This window comes from Natrix helvetica (genome assembly GCF_964273705.1).
Source record: "Natrix helvetica genome assembly, chromosome: 2".
Lineage (NCBI taxonomy): Eukaryota > Metazoa > Chordata > Lepidosauria > Squamata > Natricidae > Natrix > Natrix helvetica.
The window spans coordinates 277,202,257-277,229,572 of NC_138552.1; the positions used below are offsets into that span (position 1 = coordinate 277,202,257).

Below are 27,316 nucleotides of genomic sequence, written 5' to 3' on the forward strand. Positions count from 1 at the left end.
CCTCAAAGGAACTGCATCTACATGGAGGAAGTATGCAGTGGAGTACCCCAAGGCTCTGTTTTAGGCCAAGTACTCTTCAACATCTTCACCAATGATCTGGATGAGGGGGTAAATGGGGAACTCATCAAATTTGCAGATGACACCAAGATGACAGGAATAGCCAACACTCCAGAAGATAGGCTTAAGATACAGAAGGATCTTGACAAACTTGAACATTGGGCACTATCTAAAAAAATGAAATTCAATGGTGAAAAAAGTAAGGTTCTACATTTAGGCAAGAAAAACAAAATGCACAGGTAAAGTATAGGTGGTACCTTGCTCAATAGTAACAACTGCGAGAGGATCTTGGAATCCTAGTGGACAACCATTTAAACATAAGCCAGCAGTGTGCAGCAGCTGCCAAAAAAGCCAACACAGTTCTAGGCTGCATAAATAGAGGGATTGAATCAAGATCACATGAAGTGTTAATACCACTTTATAATGCCTTGGTAATTATAGGCAACAAAAATGAAATGCACAGGTACAGTATAGATGATACCTTGCTCAGTAGTAATAACTGTGAAAGGGATCTTGGAATCCTAGTGGACAACCACTTAAATATGAGCCAGCAGTGTGTAGCAGCTGCCAAAAAAGCCAACACAGTTCTAGGCTGCATAAATAGAAGGATTGAATCAAGATCACAGGAAGTGTTAATACCACTTTATAAGGCCTTGGTAACGCCACACTTGGAATACTGCATTCAGTTTTGGTCACCACGATGTAGAAAAGATGTGGAGACTCTAGAAAGAGTGCAGAGAAGAGCAACAAAGATGATTAGGGGACTGGAGACTAAAACATATGAGGAATGGTTGCAGGAACTGGGTATGTCTAGTTTAATGAAAAGAAGGACTAGGGGAGACATGATAGCAGTGTTCCAATATCTCAGGGGTTGCCACATAGAAGAGGAAGTCAAACTATTCTCCAAGGCACCTGAGGGCAGAACAAGAAGCAATGAGTGGAAACTAATCAAGGAGAGAAGCAACTTAGAACTGAGGAGAAACTTCCTGACAGTTAGAACAATTAATCAGTGGAACAGCTTGCCTCCAGAAGTTGTGAATGCTCCAACACTGGAAGTCTTTAAGAAGATGTTGGATCACCATTTGTCTGGAATGGTATAGGGTTTCCTGCCTAGGCAGGGGGTTGGACTAGAAGACCTCCAAGGTCCCTTCCAACTTTGCTATTGTATTGTATTGTATTGTATTGTATTGTATTGTATTGTATTGTATTAAGGGGAAAATATGCAAACGTTTCAGGAGGAACTCTGGAATCTGCAGGAAAATGAATATCTTCAAACATTCTACTCTGAGAACATTGTACTCAGTGGAGCTTGAAGGAACAGGGCCTTTAGCTCCAGGGAATTTTGAGAGGTGAAGTCCACACATTTAAAGTTGCTGAGGTTGAGAAAGACTGCCTTAGAGAATAGCCACTGGGGCTGCAACTGATTCTCATACGATGAGATGCTATTTGCTGCCAACCCCTGCTGCCAAGTAGAAAAATGGCATGGGAGTGCAAATGATGCAGCCTTAAAGGAAGACATTTGCCCTCTGAAATGCTACTCAGATGTCTGTGTGGTGTGTGTGTGTGTGTGCTTGTGCTTGTGTGTGTGTATACACATAGCTTCTAAGGATGACAAGAAGCATCACTGATAGTGCAGCAAAGTCTCCTGAAGAAGCAAGGGCGAAAAATACTGGTAGCTTGAGAAAATTCTTTTGAACAACAGTAAATTTTCAAATCCAGATTTGGGACATTGTCATGAGGAGGCTCAGTCTGTTGCCCCTCCTACTTTCTGACTGGCTGAGGACCTTGAAGAGAATCTGACTCTGAATTTATTCCTCTCTGTTCTTGTTCAGAAGCCTCTGAATAAAAGTCCAATGTCTTTGTAGGTTTTGCTGTTGAATATTGTGGGGGTTTTTTGTACCTCCATTTCTGTTCCAACATTTAAAGATCCATATTTCCATAACAGTTTCATTACAAGCATTTAAATATTTTCCATTAAAATCTCTGTGAAAGCAGCAAGTTGATAAGAATTGGCATTGGAGCAGCCCAGTTGACATCCAGAGAATCCCCAGATTGAAATGAATAAAGGGAAAGAAAGAAAGAAAGAAAGAAAGAAAGAAAGAAAGAAAGAAAGAAAGAAAGAAAGAAAGATTATCTGAATCTTGCACATCTGCCAAAACTCCCAGTATCTCAGGACATTCCAATAAGATCATATGAAATTTTAGGGTGAGAGTACTAAGAACCCTTGCAATATTTGACCATAAAATGAGATTGCCCGCTGACATCCAATTTTAAATAGCTTGCCTTTCCCTGCAATAAGACAACAAGGTCAACAGCAGCACTTGACAGGGCAGGTTTGTTTGTTTGTTTGTTTGATTATTTGTTTGATTTGTTGGTTAATTATATGCAATCAAGCTGTTTTTGACTCCTAGCACAGAATAACTGGATTTTATCGATGACAATCTATCCTTAACTTGGTCATTCAAGTCTTTGCACCCATCATCATTGTCATTGAGTCCTTGCTGCTGGTCATCCTCTTCTTTTCTTCCCTTCCTCCTTTCCCACCACTGCAGTGAAAACCAGAGAGTTAGCCAGCAGCACTTGAGGGGCAGAACAATCCATAATTTCGAGTGCAACCCTGCTAATCCCATGAGAGAGTATCCGATCACTGTTTTCTGCTTAGCTACCTTATGCTCCAGCTTCTCACTGCCTTCTTACAGATCTCACAGTGAACTGTCTCCTCGTCGCTCCCACAGACATAGCAGCTGTAGTTCTCGGAGCCTTTCCCTTTCCTCGGAATACAGTGACGGCAAATCCACAGGCAGGTAAGATGTAGTTGAGTTTGAACTGGCATATTTATAGTGGAGATGCAATATTGTTTATGATTTCATTTAGTCAATTTCTAAGGCTGCCTGATCCTCAAGTAATGCAAAGTGGTGCACAATAAATACTAAAAATGGTAGTAGGGAATACAAAAACTCAACATTCCAATAGATTCACAAATTGCTATGGTGCTGAGTCGGTTTTTATTTTTTCAGTTTTCTTTTAAAGGGCAAGAACATGAAAGAGGAATGCAACTAAATAGAGTTCATTTTATTTAAGGTAGCCCCTGAAAATCCTTCCTAACTCTAACTACATCTGTACAAGAACAGATATTTCTAAATAACTGGAAATGAAAAACACAACTGTTTTGCAACATTGAATTAAAATACAGGAATGGCTGCCGTTCAGTTAGCGTACTGAGCTATAGTATTAACATTATTTGGCAAGAAATGTGTCAGCAAATAGGAGAAAGAGCACTGGATTCAAATCTTGTAAATGTAACTGAAGATAATACCTAATGCAGTAATTCCCATATACGGGAGACATTAGACTGGGGAAACTGGCCTTAAATACCATGGTAAGGACAATGATTTTCTATTTTCTGTACAGCTTTTCCACAAGTAGACTTCCTCTGATTCAGGGGTAGGCAGTGGAAGACCCAGGATGCATGCAGACTCCTCCAAATATCCCCCCCCCCTGCCGCCCCTTTGGAATCTGTGGAGTGGCTTGTAACTCTGATTAAATCAGAGCAACAAAGCAACAAGTCTCTCCAACAAGCTGAGAAAGATAATAGATAAAAAGCATAAACTCCAAAATAAGATTAATACAGTTGATTTTAAAAAAATCCCAAACTCTCAAACGCCTCCCCTCACACATATGTGTTCAGAGGAAAAAGGAAAATCAGAGCCCAACAGTAAATGCCACATTTTGCATCCCTGACCTGTTGTGATAAACAGCACCCTTCCCTTCTGCTATCTGCAAGGACTTACAAGGATAGACAGTTCCTCTGCCTTCTCTTTTGTCTACAGATTGAGCCCCAAATACAGAGAGGATGGTCAAAGGGCCAGCAGCCACAGATCCAGCCACAGTCCATCCTCCTCTTGCACTGGCCACAGCCGATCAGCCACGCCTCATCAAAATGGGCACAAGGGCAGTGCCCAGAATGGCCGCCATAGCCATGGCGCCCTGTCGGAGAAGAAACAGGAGGTATGGATGCTTCTGTTTTTATCATGATTTGAGCCTCACCTATTCCTCCTTTCCAAAACAGCCTTGTCCCCTCCTTTCACTCCTCCCTTACTCTCTTTTGGACACTTTGCTCAAAATATGATGGATGGCAAATGCTCTGTTGATTCAGAGTGAGATTCCCCATAATTATTATTCTGCTATGACAATTACAATCCAGCAATCTACATCCAAGCAACTTCATATACCTGTGTAATATGAAGGGGCAAAAAAAATGAAACCATTGGTAGAAATGAGCCATTTCTCAGGTTTTTAGTTAACATTAGGAATGAGGGGAAAAGTTTGCTGGCAAATCTTTTCAGTTTAAAAAGCTAGAGTGTTGTAAGTGCAAAACATTATAAATCCCATTTTTCTTTCTCTCTCTCTCTCTCTTGTGCACACAAATACACATAAAAAATGCACACACACCTTTATCACCCTCTTTCATGGCCTGTTCATTATTTCTAGCAATTGTAGAGATTGTTAACTTTTATCCACAAGCCCCTTCGAGGATAGGAACATTCCTTAAATGAGTGGGACAGAGCATATTCTTTGTTTACGGAAGATCCCCAGAGGCAGTCTGTAACTGCTTGAACCCCTCAAAAGCCACTAAGGGTTTCTCAAACTTGGTCACTTGAAGATATGTGGATTTCAATTCCTAGAAATCCCCAGCAACCACAGATCATCCTTCTGTAACCTCTAAATGTATTGAATTACAACTCGTAAAAGTCCATTGTTAAGTTGCCAAAAACAGGGAGTTGTCATTCACCATCTTTGGAGGGTGGCAGGATGAGAAAGAAAGTCCATTTAGGACATAATGCTGAATTCAATGAAGTGTATAAGGCACCTTCCTCTTTTGAAGGTATTGTTCACATTGGCTTGTTCTTTTGATGTCAAACATAGCTGGGTGTTAATCAAAATTTCTAATGACAGGGCAGTGGTTCCTGTCACTATTGTGATATTTTAATAGTAATAATAATAAATTAAAAACTAAAGAATTGTCACTGGGAAAAATAAGGAGCATGATCATCTGTACTGTGAATAGGAAGATGATTCATTCTTGATCATATACTCTCCTTTCTAAAAAGTCAATGAAAGGAAGAATTCTCCATGTCATTTTCACCCACAGCTTTCTGGGACAAGTGCTTGTTTGTTGAAGGAACAAGAGTAGCAGAATCTGGCGGTGGAGTTAAAAGAAGGATAATACAATAGTAGAGTTGGAAGGGACCTTGGAGGTCTTCTAGTCCAACCCCCTGCCTAGGCAGGAAACCCTATACCGTTCCAGACAAATGGCTATCCAACATCTTCTTAAAGACTTCCAGTGTTGGAGCATTCACAACTTCTGGAGGCAAGCTGTTCCACTGATTAATTGTTCTAACTGTCAGGAAGTTTCTCCTCAGTTCTAAGTTGCTTCTCTCCTTGATTAGTTTCCACCCATTGCTTCTTGTTCTGTCCACAGGTGCCTTGGAGAATAGCTTGACTCCCTCTTCGTTGTGGCAACCCCTGAGTTATTGGAACACTGCTATCATGTCTCCCCTAGTCCTTCTTTCTCTTAAGCTAGACATACCTAGTTCCTGCAACCGTTCTTCATATGTTTTAGTCTCCAGTCCCCTAATCATCTTTGTTGCTCTTCTCTGCACTCTTTCTAGAGTCTCCACATCTTTTTTACATCGTGGATAAGCCTAGAATCATAGCCACAAGTGAATAAACCCAATCTCCCTTGAATTCCGTTGACTCTTATCTAACCCCAAGCAGGTGTTAACCATTAATTGAAACATTCTTGTGCATTATTGTGATTAGCAATAAATCAGTTTAATTGGATCTTCATATGGATCTTCATTCTCAAATTCAAATAACTTTATTTCAGCATTTGACCAGCAGAGGTGGACCCAATCTTTCACCCCTAACATTAATCTTCTCAGGTCAATGGAATTCAAAGAACATTGGACTTAGTTCACTTGTGGTTATACAATACAACAGCAGAGTTGGAAGGGACCTTGGAGGTCTTCTAGTCCAACCCCCTGCCTAAGCAGGAAACCCTATACCGTTTCAGACAAATGGCTATCCAACATCTTTGGAGAGTTATGTAGGGATTCTACTCTGATCTCTCTTTTAATTCCACCCCCAGATTCTGCTACTCTTTCTCTAACACTATCATAAGAATATCATCCAAACCCGACCCAAACATAGTTGGAAATAAGTAATAAATTTGCTCTTGTCCTGCATCAAAAAATTCAAAGGACCATTATAGAACCATTGATAGTCAAGTAGGATCCACTTTTTTTCATCCTCATGGTTGCCTCTGGTCCAAATATTTCATAAATGCTCTGAAAAATTTGAAAACTAATATTGCAAAAGAAAGTTACAGGAAACTAGATGTTTTTCAGTTATGCTTTTTTAAAATTCTTCAACAATTGGAAATATGTAATGGAAAGAGAATATACAAATCACTTAAAATAATATGAATAAATATAAAGATCTCATTTGGCAGACTACTTTTTGTCTCTATTAGTAGCATTGCTGGTTGTTCATTCCTTATACTGTAACATATCTGTCATTCTGGGGGGAAAGAGAACAATCTGCTGCAGGAATAGGAAATCTGTAGCCTTTCAACTATTGTTGAATTCCAATCCCACCAGCCCTATCCAATATCCAACAGATTCCCAGCTATTTGCTTTCTGCCAAGAATCTTCTCAGGAAGCCTTTGGTATAAATGAGATTGGGAGGTGAATAACAGGCCCAGAATCACCCAATGAGTTTCATGGCAGAACTCAATGAGTGATTGATTACTAAAGGGATCCAAAGTTGAAGTGATCTGGCAGTAAAATTTCAGGCAACATAGAGATGGAAGGAAAGGTCATCACATTTTCAGGATGACAGAGAGCACTTGGAAGAAGTCTTAGCTCAGTTGACCTCAGATAACTTACAATGATGTCAAATGATTTCGGATGAAAAGCTTATTCATTGTCAATATCTTACCTGCAACTTGTTTTGACCCAACTCTGGCTAATGAGATTGTTGCATTGGATGGCACTACTGCTCTATTTGAAGACTCCGAGACTCTGGCCTTAGGGACAGAGTCAGGCATTACCCAATTTTCTGTTGCCTGTCTCTTCAAGAGGCATTTAGCTATATTGAGCCATATGTACTGAGACCTCATTTCTGGGTGAGGGGTGTTCAGGCTTGGGCACAACCACTGGTGCATCATGCTCCAGCATGGAATCCATTACCTAAAAACAGAGCTCCTGATCTTCCCAATTGTTAATGATTTATTAAAGCAAGCTCCTGCAAATCATCTTCACAGAGAACTCCATAGGGGTCTGTATTTCTGCTCAGCGTACCCATTCTTTTTTCTTGATCATAAGCCTTACCTCCATTTTGTGTCTCAAAACAACATTTGCTTGTTGTTATTCTTATCATTTTTATTTTTCTTCTTTCCATATACAAAACATACATGCATGTACACCTAAACACACAGTATAGTATTTATTTCATTACTCATTTCAACGTTATGCTTTTTGCTTTTAAAACAAAGCTTTAAAGCATAATGTGATTTGTATGCCCTGAGATATGGATAAATTAGAGAACCTCAGTAGAGGCACCTGATTTTACTATCTGCCTGAATCCCTATTCCAGCATCAGTTTCATTGAACCAGATAATTTTTTTCTCCAATATCAGCTGCGATTGGGCAATCAATTCACTATTAATGCAGAGATCCAAGATAATGATTTAATTTCAGAAGAAATAACCAATAATAGTTGGATGAATCCACGTTAGTGAAACTGGCTTAAATCCTAATATGTAATCTATTAATATGCTTCACATCTGTGAAATTTATTTAAAAGTGATTTTTTTAAAAAAAAAAACTAGATTTAAAGATTCTAAAATAAAGCCCTTCTTGTCCTGCTTCACATTTTCCTGTTTTAAATATCAATGGCCAATTATCTGAAACTGTACTTTTCTTTAGCCCCCAATTTGAAATATGACATTATAAAGCTTGATTTCTTGCTCAGTAGAAACAGAAAAGAGGGTTAGAGGGGCCTTTATTTGATTTTGATTTCTTCCACTTTGTAATACACACACACACACACACACACACACACACACACATGTATGTGTTACTGTAGAACCCTCCAGCCAATTAAGAAATGCACAGATATCTTTCTGTACTTATTTATGACTCTTAAACATTTTGGTCTCTTAGATTTCATGTTTAAAAGGGAAGACAATTACATACATTGTTAAATAAACTTTACTTAAATTTTAGCTTTTGCCAAGTGGAAAGATATGTTAAGCTGTTCCAGAGATTTTTTTAAGATAAAAGGCAGATTTTAAAAAGTTGGAATAAAATGAAAACTTTTGAATCCAAATATATTTCAGTAAAATTATCAGGAAAAATCAATATGAATTATCTTCCTTTACCTGGTCATTAGGCTAATTATAAGATTCCCTATCCTTCCCTATCCTTATCTCTGGTTTTAGAAACACAGAAATTAGGAACTTTTTTGCCTCTAAACCAGAGAGGCATACAGTGATATTCCAAACAATCATATTAACAATGTTGAATTTAATTTTTATTAAGGTAACATTAAGCAAAATCAAACTTAGTTTTCGTTCTGCCCAGCCCTCTATTTATCCTGGCTCTAAAATGTAACCACAACACACCATTAAAGATTACAAGCTGCCTGTGCCCTGAATTACTAACTCCACATTAGTATGTCTCCAAATACCAGCTACTGGAGAATAGGAATTGGGGAGGACTGTAGCCATCGGTAGAAAAGGGTGGAGGTAGGTGAGGAAAACTACTGTACCCCAGTACTATGACACAAATGCCATCCTTTATCCATCCTTGGTAGAACACCAACGTCTCTGAGCTGATATCTTTGGTAGGTTTTCAATTTATAAAATAAAATCAGCAGTATTGCTGCTCACCTATCCCCAAATCATCCAATTCGCTCTGGAAAACCAATTAAAACAACTTGAGAGGTAGATACAGGGCTAAAACTCTATTAAACTCAAAGAGATGTTGACTTCCCTTCTAAAGAGATCCTTTTAATATTCATGTCAACTTTTCCCACTAGTGGGCCTCCTTTACAGCTCTTTCTTTCGGTCCATACACTACCCTCTCATTTCTCAACGCGCCTCCCCCCCCCCCCCCCGGTTATATCTTTCCCTCATGGTCACTTGATATAATGCCTCCATCTTTTGAGGGAAATTACTTTTGGCCTTTCCCCATTACAAAGAGAACCTTAAATCTTGATATTTTCTGTTTTCATCTGCTGCTTTTCTTGCATGCTGTTGGGACTTTTTGTTTCCTTTAAAATTTTTAAATGTTACATAGTAACTTTTTAAAATTTTATTTCCCAATGGCTGTGCTATTTAGACAATTGGTAAATTTGCCGATACATAGATAGCAAAAAATATGTTTACCTTGATGGATTAAAAGAAAAAGAAAAAGAAAAAAGAAAAGCTGAGTCAAAAGAAAACTCAGAGCAAAGCAAAGGGGTCTGAAGTGCATTACTAAAGAGTCATTGTCTTTTTCCCATTCTGCCCTCCAAATGTGGAGATTATTGTTTCTTTTTTTATTATTGCATTCCTGATCAAACAGAAGGTAGGTATTTTTCTCCCTCCGCACGTTCACTTCTACAGATCAGCCTGTTGAAAAGCACCGTAGTTTGATTAAATGTTATTTTTCTGTCTTTCTATTTCTCTCTATATATATCTCTCTCTTTCATTCTTTCTCTCCTTCTTTCTCTCTCCTTACGCTTGTCTCTTTTTGGTGGCTCTGTACAATTTTCATTGTATTTTTTTTAAACAGCTACAAAATCATGCTTTTCTTTTTCCCCGTGTTTTTTCTTTCTTTTTTCTTTTTAAAAAAATTGTTATATTGTTAGAATGCATTTCTGTGTGTTTTCAGCTCTTCGATCTTGTGTTTGTTTTCATAAATGGTATAATTATGTCAGCTGATTTGATTTCCTCTGTGTGGTTTAAGTATGATTTTTAATATGGCTGATTAAACATAAGTCATTTAATGATCCCCATTAAAGAATCTTTAAATAGAGGGACTATCCATAGAATCCTCATCATTGTACTTATGTACTGAGTTAGTGGTTGCTGACTTTGCAAAAGCTATGAAAAAGATCATTCCAAATATACAGTAGTAATCCTAACTTTGTATACTGTACACAATTCAGAAACATAAAGGTTTCTATTTAAACCAAAGCATCAGTTTCAAAGGAAGCAAGAATAATTTTAACAACCTTAATAATCTTAAAATATCACCTAGACAGGGTTTGATAATGAAGTACAATACAGGTAGTCCTTGTTTAGTGACCACAATTGGCAACAACAACTGAAGTGGTCACTAAGTGAAATCATGAATATGTTACTTCTGCTTTCCTTTGTTCTACAGACGGGGAAGGTTGTAAATGTGGGGATTGGTCATAAAGTTTCTTTTCTGTCACCATCATAACTGCAGATGGTTGTTAAATAAGGTAGTTGCTAAATGAGGACTGACTGTATACATTTTTAGTTTGCCAGAAACATTTATTTGTATTTAAAATGGTGGCTCCTGATGATGTTCCAAGTTGGGCTAGACTTCATAGGACATCACTTCATGGAAAGTTAAAAGAAGTTAAAAATTAGAAGAATAAGATAAATGTCAGTGTATGGCTAGAATAACCATTGTTTTGGAGTGAGTCCATTGACTAGATCTGACTCTGATGCAACTTTCAGGAATGTTTACAGCAAAGTAAGCCTTCAGATGCCTTTTTTCTTATTGGGATGCCATTGTCAAACAATGTAGGAAAGCAGCTTCTCTGATGATTGGCTCTCCCACACATTCCTATGTGGCCAGTCTAGGAAATCGTCCCTCCTTCCCTCAAAACCTCTCCACTTTGTCCCATATATTTTGAATTATCTTAAGAAAATGGACATGATTAGTTCTAAAACATACAAAGTTTTTTTTAAAAAAATAGCCTTGAAAATACCAGAAAGGATAGCCAGCTCTAAAAATTCTTGACCTAAATCAGGTGTTTTTCTCTGGACTTTAAACTCTTCTCATTCAGCAAAATAATACATTATAAAGGTCCATAATCACTAAGGATTTGGATTTTGGGGGGTCCTTCTCCATCCATTCCATAGCCAATTACTTCAAAGGTTACTTAAAATTATATCCATTTTTCTTCTCCTGTAAAGTTTGCTTGGTCATCCTTTTGTATGCTCAGGTTTTTTTCCCCTCCTTAGCTTTGCTTAGGGATAAAGCAGCCTTTCCCAACCTAATGTCCTCTGGATTTAGCTTTGGTGGAAGCTCAGCACATCTGGAGGGTACTGGATTGGGAAAGATTAAGGTAAGGCAACTGGTGGGATTGGTCCTCGACCTCTTCCAAAGCATAATCCTCCATCCTCTTTGCTATACCCTTTTGGCCCCTGTATTCTGATACCTGAACAAAAATTCCTCAGTCCCTTATCCTCGTGTGTATGAACAGTAACACTATAGGGTTCCTCCCAAGTTTTTCAAGGCTGGCAAACATTTGCTTGCCTGTCATGGTTCACATTTTGGGGGGAAGCAGCAGAAATTAAACATCTGCTGTATAGTAAAGCAAATACCATTATCACCCAAACCTTAATCCTACAAAATGCTGAATGCCAGAAAGCTTGAGCTATGTGGTAGATTTCAAGATCTGTTTCTGATATTGGCTTTCTGCAGTCAATTGACCTAACATGCAATACCTAAATAACTGAATTGGGCCAAACAGTGCACACACACACCAATGGAAGCATACTCCACTATGCTTCCAATTATTTTCTGGGGATAAAATTAATTTGCTCCATCTAGTGCATGCTTATAAGCCTCCTATTTTCCTGGTTCAAATCAGACCTTCCTTGCTTTTCCATCTTATACTGTTTATTGTAGGGGACATTTGTAATGAAGCAAGTCTGACTTGCATCAAGAAATGCCCAGAAAGCATAAGATTGTTAGAGGTTCCTGCAAGATAGGTCACTGATATGGAGACCATTTCTCCAATGATCCTTCTCTGATTTAATGCACACATTCATAAACACACAAGCACAACCTTTTAATAAGCTCTTTTTATCAACCAAGCATAAAGCATTTTGCAGTCTACCAAAACAGCACTTCAACTCAGTTTAAGAAGCACAGAAATATTGGAATTGCTTGCAGTATTGGGATCCCCCATGCATGTCAGAAAAAATCCAGAAATGTCACAACTGAGCTCAGTTGTGGACAAAGCCGTGCATAATGAGCTCAGTTGAGGACAAAGCCCTGCATAATGAAACAGGGCTTGGAAGGGATGGATATATTACCACGATTGTCTAGTTAATTAACTCATATTAGAATAATTGCACATGGAACAGAAAGAACAATCTGCTCACCACTTCTTGATCTATTTTTCCATCATGATTTGACAAATGTAATCCTGCTGGAGCAGAATACAAGACAAATCCATTATGGAAAAAAATATTATTTGATCTAATGCTGGCACCAAAAAAGTCAAGGTGCATGCTTTGTAGGTAGAAAGCAACTATATCATCTCTGTACCTCCTGCCCTTTCTGGCCTGAATCAGATGGTTTTCACAATCACCACCCCAATTCCAGTTCCAGTACGGACTTAACAATTTGAAGGAGTTAAAGACTGTTGCCTGAGCTCATGGTGGTGCTAGTTTGGTGGTGGAAATGCTAACTTTTCAGAATGACATATACTGATTTCCTTTTGTTTTCTTGTTCATGCTGAAGCCTCCATAGCGTGCCTCACTGGTAGGTATATACATTTTAGAAGGATTGCTAACTCTCTTGAGATTTAGTTGGGCATGCTTGGAAAAGGTAGATTGGCCACCAGTTGAGCCCAAGCCTAACCCCCTCAGCAGGATTGCCATTGACCAGCCCCCTGATGTTAACCAGTGGAGCTCCTTAGATCCAGCAACCCAAAAGCAAAGAGCAACATTTAGATACGTCCTTTTGCTACCACTGCCATTTGAGAGGCTATTTTGACCTTATTGATTGATTGATTTAAAACATTCATATAGTTGCCCATCTTACAGCCAACTTTGCAACCGACGTTGAGATATGATATACATGTTTTTGCCAATGGAATATAATTCAAGTGATTGAAATTTACAGAGCCCAAGAGAAAGAGATTCCTTTCATATCCTGACAAGCTTGCTAAAGGCTTTCCAATCCTTTCCCAATGTTACAGTTTTCAAATCATTACCCAGTTTTTCTTTTGGGATTAGTTAGAGGATATTTTTCCTTTTCATAGATGCATGCAAACTGTGTTACAATTTTTAAAGTTCCAATCCTTTTCCCCAGATTTCTACAAGTCAACTCTCAAATAGTAGGAAAAGGTGTCTTCTATCTTCCTTTAATATAAGCCTGACATATCTATGACAGGACATTTTACAAAATAGAAGCATTATTCCTGCTGTTAATTGGAGTAGTTTTAGACCACTGAGCATCATAAATAGGTTTGGTTTACAAGTTTATTTAAAAAAAACAAAAGATGGAAGAGACCCTTCAAATATCTCATTACCCACTCTGGATTTTCTTTTCAAGGAATTGACTAATGGTAGCCTGTCATAATTAGCAGCACTTGTCCCATGAGAGATCAACTGGCAGTGAAATATTTAAGTTTGCTTCCAGCAAGATTCATTGTATATATCTTTTATAATTCTTCAGAATTATTAAGATCCATTTGCTGCCCCAGTATTTATTATCATTTATTGTTTGGAGGATTTAAAGTAGATAGCTAAGTATATGGAAACAAGTAAAAAAAGATTAAAGGGACAGGGCAAACTTAGCTTGGAGAAAAAACAGTGGTTGTGTATATGTTAACGCTCTACTACAGTATTTTTCAACTTTGTCAATTTGATGATGTGTGGACTTCAAATCTTAGAATTCCCCAGCTGACATGGGCTGGCTGGGGAATTATGGGAGTTGAAGTCCACACATTTTCAAGTTGCCAAGCTTAAGAAATACTGCTATATAGATTCTTGAAGGACTATCACTAAGAAATAAAGACTTGTTCCTTGAGGCAGATTTGAGGAGAGGGTTTAAGTTAGAGAAGGAAAATTTCAATTATAGTAACAGGAAACTATTGAAGATAAAATCATTGACAATAGAACCAATTATTCAGAGGATGAGTGGACTCTCCCTTGCTGAAGATCTTCAAAGACATTTTTAGCAATCAGCAGTTAACGATATACTATGAATTAAATATAAAAGTTTCACTAGAAAGTTAAACAAGAATAAAAAGGAAGGGAGAAAGAAAAAAATAGATAATATTGGTACATCAAGAATAATGCAGTAATGCTTTACAAGTACTGAAGTTCTTTGTGAAAGTGTTCCAAATACACGAATGTGGTTCCTTATTTCTATCAGTGAAATGTTGAAGGACTACACAAATAATCTTTTGGCTTAAGAATTTCCAACCTGGCATTTTCCAAAAATGTTGTATTATATCTTGTATCAAATGGAGCTATCAAGTCATGTTCAGAATTATACCTCATCAACATATCTGCAGGTCACCAGGCTAGGATAGAGTATCTCAGATGACAGAGTTATATTAGCATCATATAGAATTATAATATTGGTAGAACATGGAGAGAAAAAAGAGAGTCCTCATTCCTTAAAAATTGTTTAAATATAATTTATACATTCACACTTAATGTGACTTAAAAACCACACGTTACAGATCCTGTGCCAAGAATGTTTTGAGTTCTGTATGATGAACTCAAGCCTACATGATCACAGATCTTGGACATTGTATTTGAAGATTTGGCAAAAAGTCTACTGAATTTTTCTATATGTGTCCCCAGAATTTCACGGAGGTTAGTAGTTTTCTCAACTGCAGAAGTTGTAGTGGCCATATGTTTACCACAGAAACACATGGAAAAGTCCCTTTCTTCTGACTCAGAGTTTTGCCACCTTCCCACCTCCAGCCCCTGAGATTTCTCCAGGTGTTGCTAATAGTCTATTATGCCTACATCCTTAGCCAAAAGAGCTAAAGATTTGGTGGCCTGGATTTTTTGTTTTGTTTTTGGAGAGGTGATATTCTTAAGCTATTTCCCAAACTTTAGCTTTCTGAAGCCTTAAAAAACAAGTTCTTTTTGGTGAAAAGTATAAAAAAAGAAAAGATGCCCTTGAGCCAAGATCAATGTCTGCTGATACCACCCATGCAGTTTCTTAAATCTGTAGAGATTCTCAGTCATCCAGGTCACGGTTGTCCCAAAGGTGCTTTTTCAGGAGGCAACTGGACTTTCTTGTTTTTTTCCTTTTAAAGACATTTCGCTTCTCATCCAAGGAGCTTCTTCAGCTCTGAAGAAGCTGCTTGGATGAGAAATGAAACGTCTTCAAAAGAAAAAACAAGGACGTCCAGTTGCCTCCTGAAAAAGCACCTTTGGGACATGCCGTTTCTTGTTAGCATTACAGAAATGGATTGCCATGGCTTTTCCCAAAATATTTTTTCAACTTCCCACCTGATCCTGGAATTCCTAGGTGGCCTACCAAATGCAAAATAGAGCCTCTTTTGAGTTTAAAAATAATAATATTTCTGAGCCTAAAAACACCAAGTAGAAGCTTGGTAGGTAGCATTCCTCATTTTTGTTGTAAATATGTAGCACTTTGTAAAGCAAAACCCCTTAATGCCATTTTGTCCATTATTGTTTTTAGTTCCCTTACTGTAAAAGAAACAAAAAAGCATTAAGTTCATAATTTTCTGCTTTTGCATATGGATATGCAAAAGTCATAATGCTTTGGCAGTACTACAAACCTCAGCAATTCTGCCTCATTGCTTTCCTGGGGCTTTGTCCCCATAACATAACATTCCAGCTTTGGATCTTGGGAAATATAATATCCATTTTAAAGATAATGTCAAACATCTTGGAAACCATATATTCTTGTAATTACTCTTTTACCTGCAATCATAAAAGAGAATGCTGGTTGTCAGTGTCTATATTGATTACTAGATAGTGAACAATTGCAATATTTGTAAAATACTTCATTCCTTCGCTGTCCACTTCATAGTCATCCTTAAGATTCCCTTTGATTGCCCACTAAAGAGTCACTTGCTAGCTACAACTTCTGAACAAGGTTTTATTTGTAAACATCTTTACTAATCAAATTTATCCTGAACAATATACTTGTCCAAGGGCATCTGGCAGACTTCAGAAGTGGGAAATGTATTTACTCATTTGAGATATATCTCACCTGTCTTTGTACAACTCAAGATTATAATGTCTCCTATTGGGCTGAAAGAGAATGACTGGCCCAAGTCAACTAGTCTACGTCCATGCCTAGGGCAGGACTAGAATCCACAGTCTCCCTGTTCCTAGTTTAGCTCCTTAACAACAACAACAGACTCTCCAGAATCAAAGTGCCCAGTGGTGCCTATTATTTTGATCTTCGGTAAGAATAATTCAGAGGTAGAACATCTCCATAGCATGCCAAATTAGTAGAGATATTTTCAGATAATCTCTGATGTGTGTTTGTAGTACTAAGCCACACACTTGTTTTTAATTCCATTTTGAAATAACCTTGATAATAATGTGAAGGCCTTTTCTGACCAAGAAAAGCCATAAGGAGTTCCTATCAGCATCATGATGTGTATCGATTAGCCTTGCCTAACCAGATGCCCTCCAGATGTGCTGGACTGCAACTTTCATTTTGCTCATCCAGCAGGACATTTGGAAAGCACCATTTTAGGAAATGCGCCATGTGTAAGGTTATTACTGTTTTCATTTCGCTGGCTGGAAAAACTAACTAGAAACATGGAAAATAAGGCTTTGTTTTAATGGGAATAAGGCATTGCACAGTGTATTTAATTATTATAAGCAAGTAAATTGGTGTTTGTAGGCCCATCCAACTTAACATGACTGGGGCAAACTACAACTGGGATTCAGAAATTTGAAGGCTACCTCACCATGTTTGTTGAAAGAATTTGAGAAAACCATTAAACTTTTTAGGAAAAGAGATTTGTTATCTGATCCAGTTGTGTTCTGTCATTCAGTTGTTCAAGGAAAATTTACATTGGCACAGCTTCTTATTCTAATGAGGGAATTTTTGAAACTGCTCTGTGAAGGGTGAGACTGAAGATCCATGGAAAATTACAATGATCAGGGTTTCCTAGGAAAAATATTATGGTAACTTTGGTAAAAAAAAGTTTATAAATGCTTGAAGTATAGAGAAACTAATGATCTCTGTTTATGCTGGTCTATGATCATAATAAAGATTTGATTTGGTAATTATCTCTATCACTTCTTCTATCTTGATGTATTATTTACAGTGATGGCATTCTGAAATAGCACAGAATCCATGTTAAGCTTTTCTGTATCACAATAATTATTTCTTAGAATAAGAAATATCTGTTATGGCTATATACCTTTTTGCGTGTGGGGGGGAAAGCCCATCGCCTAAAGTACATGTTTCCATATTAATCCCATGGCCAATTTTCCAATGATTAAAGATAAAAGGGGTAATGCAGCAGTGAAGGGAAAGATTTTCCTCTGCTAAAGAAAGGAGAATCCATTAACCTATAATAGAACTAGATTAGATGAAAGGGAGAAATAAAGGAACACTGCTGTTCTTCTGAAACATTTCTCAAAATACACCTGGTGTTAACCAAAGCTAATGGCACAATTGAATGGATGTCACCAGTATGGTATCCTTTCAATGCACAATTTTCAATACCCCCAGTCTGCATGGCTGTTGAGAATGGAGGAGTTCTGAATTAGAGGACCTGGTTGCTCAGGATCAGAGACAGAATGAAACATCAGGATAAGGAGAGAAATTGTTTCAAATCATCAGCAGAAAAAGATGAAGGTGGGCTTCCTGCTTCAGGTCTGGGGGTTACAAATTTCTCAGATTCCAAATCCGGATGGAAACCACATAGTTGGTTGGGTTGTGCTAATAAGACACCAATCATATTCAACTCTCCAAATCAATCAATAAATCCTCATTACCCCCATGTTGTCATTGCTTCTTCATGGGAAGAAAGTCAAGGCACCAAGACCAGTTCTTGATGGGTGTTTTTTTTAAAGGAGCCAAACAGAAGTCCAGTTCTGACAATTTACCCAGAGAGAGGAACAAAGAGATTGTTTCCCTCCTTTCCCTAATTGTTTGCAGAAAGGCCCTAGGAGACAAGGGTGGTTTTGTTTTTTTATTTCTCTTCTCTCTTTCTCTCTCTCTCTCTCTCTTTCTCTTTCTTTATCTCTCTTTCTCTCTTGCATTTTTGTCAATCTAATGATTCACTTATATTGCCCAACTTTTCCCTTCTCTTCATACCTTACCTACTAAAGGAGGAAATGCCACTTTCTTGGTAAGTGGACGATAACCAAGAGGGACTTAAAAAAAGTGGTAATTTAACAAAAATATTATAAAGTGAAATTTAAAGAGAAATGAAAGAGAATAGAACGCTGGTGGAGACTCTGCACAAAGTTCAAAACCCAGGAAGAGTTCAGAAACTTTTCTTTGTTTATTTTCAGTACTGATGACATTTGTGGAGTTTCCTTTTTGTTTAAAATTTGTCCCCCCCCCCATCCCTTTCCCCTTCCATCATTTACACCACCGTGTTTTCCCCATATTTCTGTCTTTTCTTCTACTCCTTGATTGGCTATCAACAAATTATTATTTTTAATCCAACCCCACATTTGGACCCCCGTTTCTAATCCTTTCTTCATCCCATACTATTCCCTCCTCCACATCCTCCCCTTTCTCTATTTTTAAATATCATTTTAAACCATTACAAAAATTATATATCATGTAATTTCATTTTTCCAAGGTGATTCCCTCCTCCCGATTGAACTTTCCCTCCTATTTACATTTGGTTTTGGTTCATTTTCTGTTTTGCATGCCAGAGATTTGCATGAGCTGCGTTGTTTAAGGACGAGATATTGAACAGGGGATCGAGGTGCAGAGTAGTTTCTGTGTAGCCTGCCTTATTCAATCATTGTGCATTACCGTTGTGAACTGCAGCTTTTCTTGTTGGTGGGGGGTTTCTTTTAAAAACCTCTCCTCTCCTTTTTCTTTCTTTTCCCCCCTCCTGCTCGCTCCCTTTTTTTCATTCTGGCAGAGGTTGGGTTCCCTGTCGCCTTCAGCCAAAGGGCACATAAAGACCGAAACCCTATCGCTCCACGCCAAAGAAAGCAGGGGAAACAAACATGGGGCCAAGATCCCCCGGAGGTCCACATCCCCAGGGAGATGCTCTGGAGGAGACAAACCCTCCCACAGGCGCCACACCAGATCCACATCAAAACACAAGCGCAAAGGGCGTCGCAGGGCCAAAACCTCTGCAAGCAAGGAATCATCCTGGTCGGTCAGCCATACAGGATATAGCAGTGACTCAGAAGGGTCTACTTATTCACAGCAATACCACGCAACAACCGGGGCAGAAAAGAACCACAGGGTACATCTGAAAACGTAAGAGCCAAAGATTGTGGTGCATGTATGACTAGTTCAGTGAATGAATGAATAGTGAATTCAAACATCCAGCCCTGTAGTCAAGAATATCTCCTTGGATGAGATTCTATCTGGGATTGAGTTTAGCTGTATTTCAGTAGCAATTGGGTAGCTTTTGACAGTCAATATTTTGAGGTCAGCAAATGTTCGTTGCGTAAATCACATTCCTGGATTCATTACAAATTTGCAAAAATGGGTTATGTGTACCCCAGACCCCAAAAATAAAAGACCATCTGTTTTGAAATAAAAGTGAGGATTGATTACAGTTCTTAAACTTTTTAAAAATTCCTTTTGAGAGGAATTTATGTAGAGTATATTCTGTTTTTAAAGACTCCAGATTATTCGGAGCAATGGCCAGAACATGCTTGGTTTAAAGATAAAGAATAATAAAAACAAAGAAGAGATTTGAAATGTCCCACAATTACGTTACATATAGGTCACCTGATCAGTCACTGCAGCAAGATAGATTTAAATTTAAATTATAATAATTTATTATTTATATTTATATTATTATAATGATAAGATTTGAGTACTACTACTTGCAGGATGATATCCTGCATCTACAGTGGGATATATCTCAGCCATCCTAAGATAAAAGTTCCTCAGAAAGCATAGGTATGCTCCAAATCCTGAAATATTCTGTTTTCTTCCTGTTCCTCATACACAAGATGTCATTTAAGATAAAATTCTGCTCCACGTCCTGCTGATGGAAGCAGCTCTGTCCACTCAAAAATTGAATTGGAATAGCTTTAAAAAGGAATTTTCCCTTTTTGGGAGAATTTAATTCCAACTTGAAAACTGAACACAAGTCTAGAAAATGTGTCAACTGCTTAATTATCAAAACAAATTTAGATTGCTTGACTGCCTTTTCCCCACTCTATTTTTCATTAAGTATCCTTTTTTAAATTGTCCTTACATTGTATTCGTTTTAGAGCTCTCTCGACTCTTAGTTCCATCTTTCCCTAATTCTGGCACCATGATAAAATACCTTTATAAAGAGCCACTAATGAGATCAATGGAGAGATGTGACTTGGCTTTACAATGCCTTGAATGGCACAATGGAATGAATGATGGTGTGACAGACTTCATTCTTTCCACATTTGAATCTATTCATATAAATTAGCATTTGCACTTTTATATAAATATGTATACTCTTTGTCCCCTTGTTTGGTGATATGTATATGGCTATCATACCTCCTGATATTTTTGACTGTCCTATGTTTTCAGCTACCAGTGAGGAATTTCCAGCAAGACCACAAACAAGATGACAGGCTTCTTCACTGTCTCCATCCTCTCTATCCAACATGTTCATTGGTTCATTTTCTCTGAAATAATAATAATAATAATAATAATAATAATAATAATAATAATAATAATAATAATAATAATAATAATAATAATAATGCTCTTAGATCCTTGTTTAGGAGTCTGGTTATTTACCAGTCCCAGACTGTGAATCAAATTGAACATTAAAGCTTAAATAATAATAGCAATAATACTAACAACAATAATAATATACAGACTAGACAAGAAAGAACTGGAGAAGATAACAAAATACAAAGACCTACAAATAGAAATAGAATGACTGTGGCAAAGGCAAGCAAGTGTAGTACCAATAGTAATAGGCATCTTGGGTGGAATCTCAAAACAACTGGAGCACCACTTGAGTACCATTGGCATTGACAAATTTGCCATCAGTCATTTGCAAAAGCTGGGAACAGCTTCTATCCTGCGACAATACCTGTAACACCATCAAACATCCAGATCTGCCTATCCCAGGTCCTTGGTAAGGACTCAATAGGTAGACAAAAATGCCAAACCCATTCTGAACATTTGGCTGACTGTGTGATGATCAATATTAATAATAATAATAATAATAATAATAATAATAATAATAATAATAATAATAATAATAATAATAATAATAAGCATACATCTTTCAAGAATATTTTCAACACCATCAAATATCTGCTTATCGCAGGTCCTTGGAAGGACTCAGTAGGTGGACAACAATGTCAAATCCAGTTTAAACATCTGTCTGGTTGTATATTCTACAGACAGTTACCTCCTGAGAACACTGCAACATCGTAAAGGATTTCTGCAAGACTCTTTTACATTAATTTTTCCAAAGTCTTTATAGCCATCTAAAGGGTGCCTATTCAAAACCAATGTGCTTTACTTTGGTCATTGACCAGACTCAAATAATCTTTAAATCAAGGAAACAGGCAGAATCAAAAGAGGAAGTAACTGTTTACAGGTCCTATTGCCCACCTTCTTTCCATACCTGTTTCTGACACGATAACCCATGTCTTTCTATGGAAGAGATTGGTAGAGAATGCCACAACTGGCTTTTCCTTTCATGGGAAAGGAAAATACTACAGTAGTATTCATGGCCGTTACGTGATCATTCTAATACCATATAAATACCCTAAGGATTTATTTAAATAAGATGTCCCATTCTGTTCACAAAATTAGTAGAATTCATATTAGTTCTTTGGAAAGCATTTAGTATGAGTGAAGCAAATGGCATGTACAGATAATAAGATATCTGTATTTGGGTTTCCATCTCTTCTAAAACAAATCTAATGCAAATTTTTGAAATTGGTACATTCCAGATTGTGTTGAGGTTCCAACAACCAACATTTTCTATTGAAAATCTTGGGATATTAGCATCCCAACATATATATGAAACCATCAGATTAGGACAGATAGATCTAAATAGCAATCTCTTTTTTGCTGACATATACAGCATCTGAGAAAATATGCAAGAGTAGTGCACTGGAGTAATATAATGAATAACTATATTAGGTTATCAGCTGCTTTTGACCATAACAAAATTGAGCTTCCAGATTCAATAAGTGAAAACGTATAAACAGCTGAGGGTGCAAGTTAGGAGAACTTCTGTGGCAACTACAGCAAGTGGGAGCTGTATTAGATAGATCTGTATTCTAATCCAGAGGGCTTTTCCTAGGTCCTTAAAAGGTAACATATTTTGTGTCCATATCATTGTACGACTCTGATCTTGAGGCCATTTAAATTTTAACCCACTGCATCTTTTAGGGCAAAAGAAAGGCACCACCGGGGAAGACCACATAGTTGTTCTCCGACTTCAGCCAAACACTCCAGACACAACTCTGAACGAAGGAGGAGTCTATCTCGAAGCAGTTCCTGGAGCTCCAGCCGGTCTCCATCAAAATCCCGATCCCGATCTCGGGAGAAGAGAGCTGGACGCAGCAGGACTCGATCGGGATCACAGAAAAAAACAACAAGCAGGTATGGAGGCTGCAATCCCAACTTCTAAGAAGGTGGGAAAAGTGATAGTTCTTGCCTGAGAATTTTAGGGGCACTTTTAATGCATACCTTTTTATTGATTTTAAAATTTATTTGCTCACACTATGATTTGAAGTATATAAAATGGTGAGAAAGTCACCATTGCTTTTAATAATTGTGCATTTTGTGTACACAACAAACTGAGGAACAAATGCAGGACCCTTTATGATGCTTCTTCCAAGCCATGGTTAATACCTGTACACATATTACTTGGTTCAAAATATTAATATATTTGGTGTACTCTGTCCTGTTCTTCTCAGTTTGAAGAATGGAGAAATCAATGGTAATTGCAGTTTTTAACAAAGCCCTTCCTGGTGAGTTGCATGCTCATCTGGTGTGAGTTATGGTCAAGGGTGGGCTTCAAAATTTTTAGCAACGGGTTCTCTGCCTGGTTGCTGGGTGGGTGTGGCCTAATCGGCCTCCTGCATCATGGGGGGGGCGTTTTTGGCCCCCCCCGGCTTCGGAGGCTTTTCTTGAGCCTCCTGTAGAACGAAAACTGCTTCCCCCAGGCTCTGGAGGCCAGAAATGGGCCCATTTCTAGCCTTCCGGAGCCTCCAGGAGGCCCGTTTCTTGTCCTCCCCAAACCTCCGCATGGCCCCTGCACTTACCTGGCATCCAAAATGGGCCGCATGGAGACTTCTGGGAGGAGTGGGGCAGGGTGGGAGGGGGGGCAGCCAGGAGTGGGATTTAGGGGTTTGCCGAACCGCACAGGATCTTCGCTAGAGAATCGCCCGAACCTGGGCAAACCTGGAGCAGCCCACCCCTCATTATGGTCCAATAAGAAGAGACCCTGATGCTGTTCTGGTGGAAATTAAGGGCTCTGTCAGGCCTTAAAGCCAAGAAAGTTGTGTGGTGTTTCTTCCAAGCAGGTTTCTTGATTGTTTCACACCTATACACAGAATCTTGCCAAACTGAAGTATCCTACTATCCACATCACACATATATTCTGAAAACTATTAGGAAGGGGCTAATAGTAATAGCTAATACCCCTTTTCTCTCACACAAACTATCTGAACTGAGCTGCAACTTATTCCTCTGGAATGCACCCCCTCCTCCCTAGGGATGTGGCCCACTACATTCCATTACAGGCCGTGAGCACAATGCAGGAGAAGGGAACAGTGGTCCTAGAGTGAATTAGAGACGAGTTGGGTACATTGTGGTGTAACAAAATTCAGTGAATTGTCATGTAATGAAACTTAGATAATTAAATTAAACTTTATTAAATTCTACGGCACCAAAGCATTTGCTCAGTTCCTTTATTTCTGCAGTCTGCCACTGCAGAAATTATAAAGAGTTCAAAGAGTTCTAGATTTGCACACTCTTTTGTACCATTTTTACTGGGTCAATTGAAGATTAAAGTCTATTAAAATGCTGCTTTTTTGTATATAAAATTTTTATTTTCAAACAAACACAAACACAACACATATATCATAAAAGCCTCTTCAATTACACACAGTGTGTCGATTGGTTACAAAGTCTTTCTGTGTCCTTTCAATAGTCCTCACTTGAATTTTATCAAAATTCACATAACAATCAAGACATCTTTGTATACATTGTTATTATGCTTCCTCCTATTCTAAGTCATTCAATCATTTGAGCATTGATAACATTCTCTAATAGTTTCCAATTCCATGTTTTTTTCCCATTATTAGTATCATCAATCTAATATACATGTATACAAATTGTTCTAATTATTAAACATCCATTAAGCCCAACTATTATTACATCCTTTCAACATAAGGCATATTAAATTTGAAGTAAATTTATATTATAACGTTTTATTACATCATCCTGAAATCATCCAATGATATTACATCTTTATATTCTATTCTATATAAAATTGTTTAACTTTTATAAAAAGGCTTTTCAACATCATCTCCATGATCCTCACTTACAGTTTGTATAAGATTTCATATTATCAATCTAGTATATGTAAATGCTTTGTTATCATTATTAATCATTTATTTGACTATAGCTGTTATTACGTTGTACATAACACTCAAAATTTAACTACATTTAACTAAAATTTATTGTGTCATTTCATTTCATCATCCTGTATCCTTCCAGAGATAGTGTAGTCCAATATCTCTTGCCATTTGTAAAGTCTCTATTCTAAATGTTTTCTTGATAAGTCTTATGTGGACTTCTCTTAAGAACTTGTTGTTCATTATAAGAATTCAAAACCCATTATTATTTCATCATTATTTCTGCCAAATTTTCTCTCCTTTCTTCATCTATTTTCTGACATCCGAAATGAAGATCCAGTTCATCAATTTCTCCTTTCCGTATTTCACACCTGTCATTTCCCTCCACTCTCAGTTTACTGTCAGTGTCAACAATTTTCTTATCACTTTCAGATGTCTCTGTTATTTTTTCAGCTCTGTCCTCAAACTTCATCGCTGTCCCCATACTTTTTGTATTTTGATCTATAATTTCTAGTCTCTTTTCAATTCTCTCTGTAATTATTAAAACTTTTTGAGTTTCTAAACAAATTCTTTGCAAAGTTAGTGCCTTTTCTTCTTCACGTTGTGCCATTTTCCAGGTTATAAACACTGCCAAATCACCCAAGACTTTTTAGGTCAAACAAATTCAGTGGAGTTTTTCAAATCAAAGCTTTCTCTTTCCTTCAAAGGAACACCTGCATCAACGAAACGTTTTCACTGAGCCTTTCAGTAAACACAGCTTATAGCTTTATATTGCCAAGCCTCTAGCCACTAGATGGCTGTGTTACCTCTTTTCCATCTGTTTCTGCGAGGAAAAGAAAAAAAAGTGTAAAAATTACACTCCGTCCAAGCCTTACGAGAGAAGAAGCTTTAAATCCATGAATACAAAAAATGGAGAAAGTATAGAGGAAGAAGGAAAAAAAGAGACCAGTCCAGTTTAAAAGTAAGAGGCATTTGTAAAGAGTCCATCCATAGAAAACAAAGTTAAGGTAGAAAAGATAACACGGTTGTCTTAAACCAGAGTTAATTCGCCGCTTGTTTTCTTCTGTCTTCAATTTTATTTTAAATTCCAATTCTTTTGGGTTTTCCCTTCTCTAATAATGAATTTTTTCTCACCAATTCGACATACTCCTGTACTGCTTCTGTTTCAGAGGCTTGTCCCAACCTTCTGCAGCCCTTTTTGTTGCTTCTCTTTTAGTTGGCAAAAAGAGCTTTCTCCTGGATCAATCGGGGGCTTTGTGATGCCCCTGAGATCAGCAGGACATGCTCTTCTCTATCACCGTTCTTTCAGAACAGTTAAAGGTCCAAAAGGACTATCCAGAAACAGAGATATCGACAGCAATCCTGGAGACCCAAGATTGCATGTCATGTCGTTGTGACGTCAAGCCCTGCCCATCATAAAATGCTGCTTTTTAAAAGATATCGGTAGGTTGGGAGATTGGTTTTGTTTTGTTTTTTTCAGAAATAAATTGCTTTTTCAATTCCAGCAATAGCAGAATATCTGCCTTCTGCAGTGCAGTTTTAAAGTTAATATTTTATAAGCAAGGAGAGACATTTGGACATAGACAATACATAAACATGTAAAATAAATGTTATATCTGTGTTACAGTATGGGTTTGTTTCTAGGCCTTATTTTACCGACAACGCATAGCCCAGGATGACCACAATCTCATAACCTGAAATCCAGAGTGTCTTAAATATATATGGAAGTAGCATTTAAATGTGGTTTTTTTTAACAACTAGAGAGAAGGACAATGAGCCACGAACACGTCATAGTGACACAGAACCAACCCGTGCCCGACGACGTTCCCGCAGCTACTCCCCCATCAGAAAGAGAAGGCGTGATTCTCCAAGTTTCATGGAGCCTAGAAGAATCACTAGGTAAATATGAGATTCTCCATCCCTATGGCAATTCCCTGAACATGTGGGATAAAATTTGTTGTTTACAGCAGATCTTGGAAAAAAGCTTTTGAGTTTCATAGAATCCTTTTGCAAACAGAATGTAGAATAAAAAAATTGAAAAATAAAATAAAATGCTTGTAGAATTCATGGCAGATAATTGCTGATCTGAGAACTTGCAAAGTGTACAAATGCAAACTGATTTCAGAAGAATTAAGGCATTCTCTGAAATTTTCAGAAATCTAGTCATATCTAGTGATTTAAAAATTCCTTGATCTGTATTGTCCAAACACCTACCTTTCCAGAGATAACAATGCAGCATATACCTATCACTCACAGATTTCCCTGGAAACAGATTTACATGTTCTGCTTCATATAGAAAAATATCCTAAAAATTGTTAACATTAATATTCTTCAATTTAATGTCTGGAGAAAAAAAGACATCCAAAAACATTGTACTAACAGTAGCAGTTATATAAAAACCAGCCTATGCTGAAGAAACTTGACATTAATAAGTAATACAATCAAGCCAAGAAATTTCCGTGTTGCAAATTTATCTCTGTCTGTTTGGGGAAGATTCTACAGAGTAAGATC

The 27,316-nt window shown here is 37.6% G+C and overlaps 1 protein-coding gene across 1 annotated transcript in view; it reads left to right on the forward strand.

The window, feature by feature from the left end:
• SRRM3 (serine/arginine repetitive matrix 3) overlaps positions 1-27,316 on the forward strand; it is a 219,489-nt gene that overhangs the window by 185,787 nt on the left and 6,386 nt on the right. Inside the window, exons 11-15 of the mRNA XM_081944796.1 lie at positions 2,757-2,861; positions 3,888-4,065; positions 19,165-19,511; positions 22,611-22,823; positions 26,567-26,704. Coding sequence (XP_081800922.1) covers positions 2,757-2,861; positions 3,888-4,065; positions 19,165-19,511; positions 22,611-22,823; positions 26,567-26,704 — 981 coding nt within the window. The remainder of the gene's footprint in view (positions 1-2,756; positions 2,862-3,887; positions 4,066-19,164; positions 19,512-22,610; positions 22,824-26,566; positions 26,705-27,316) is intronic.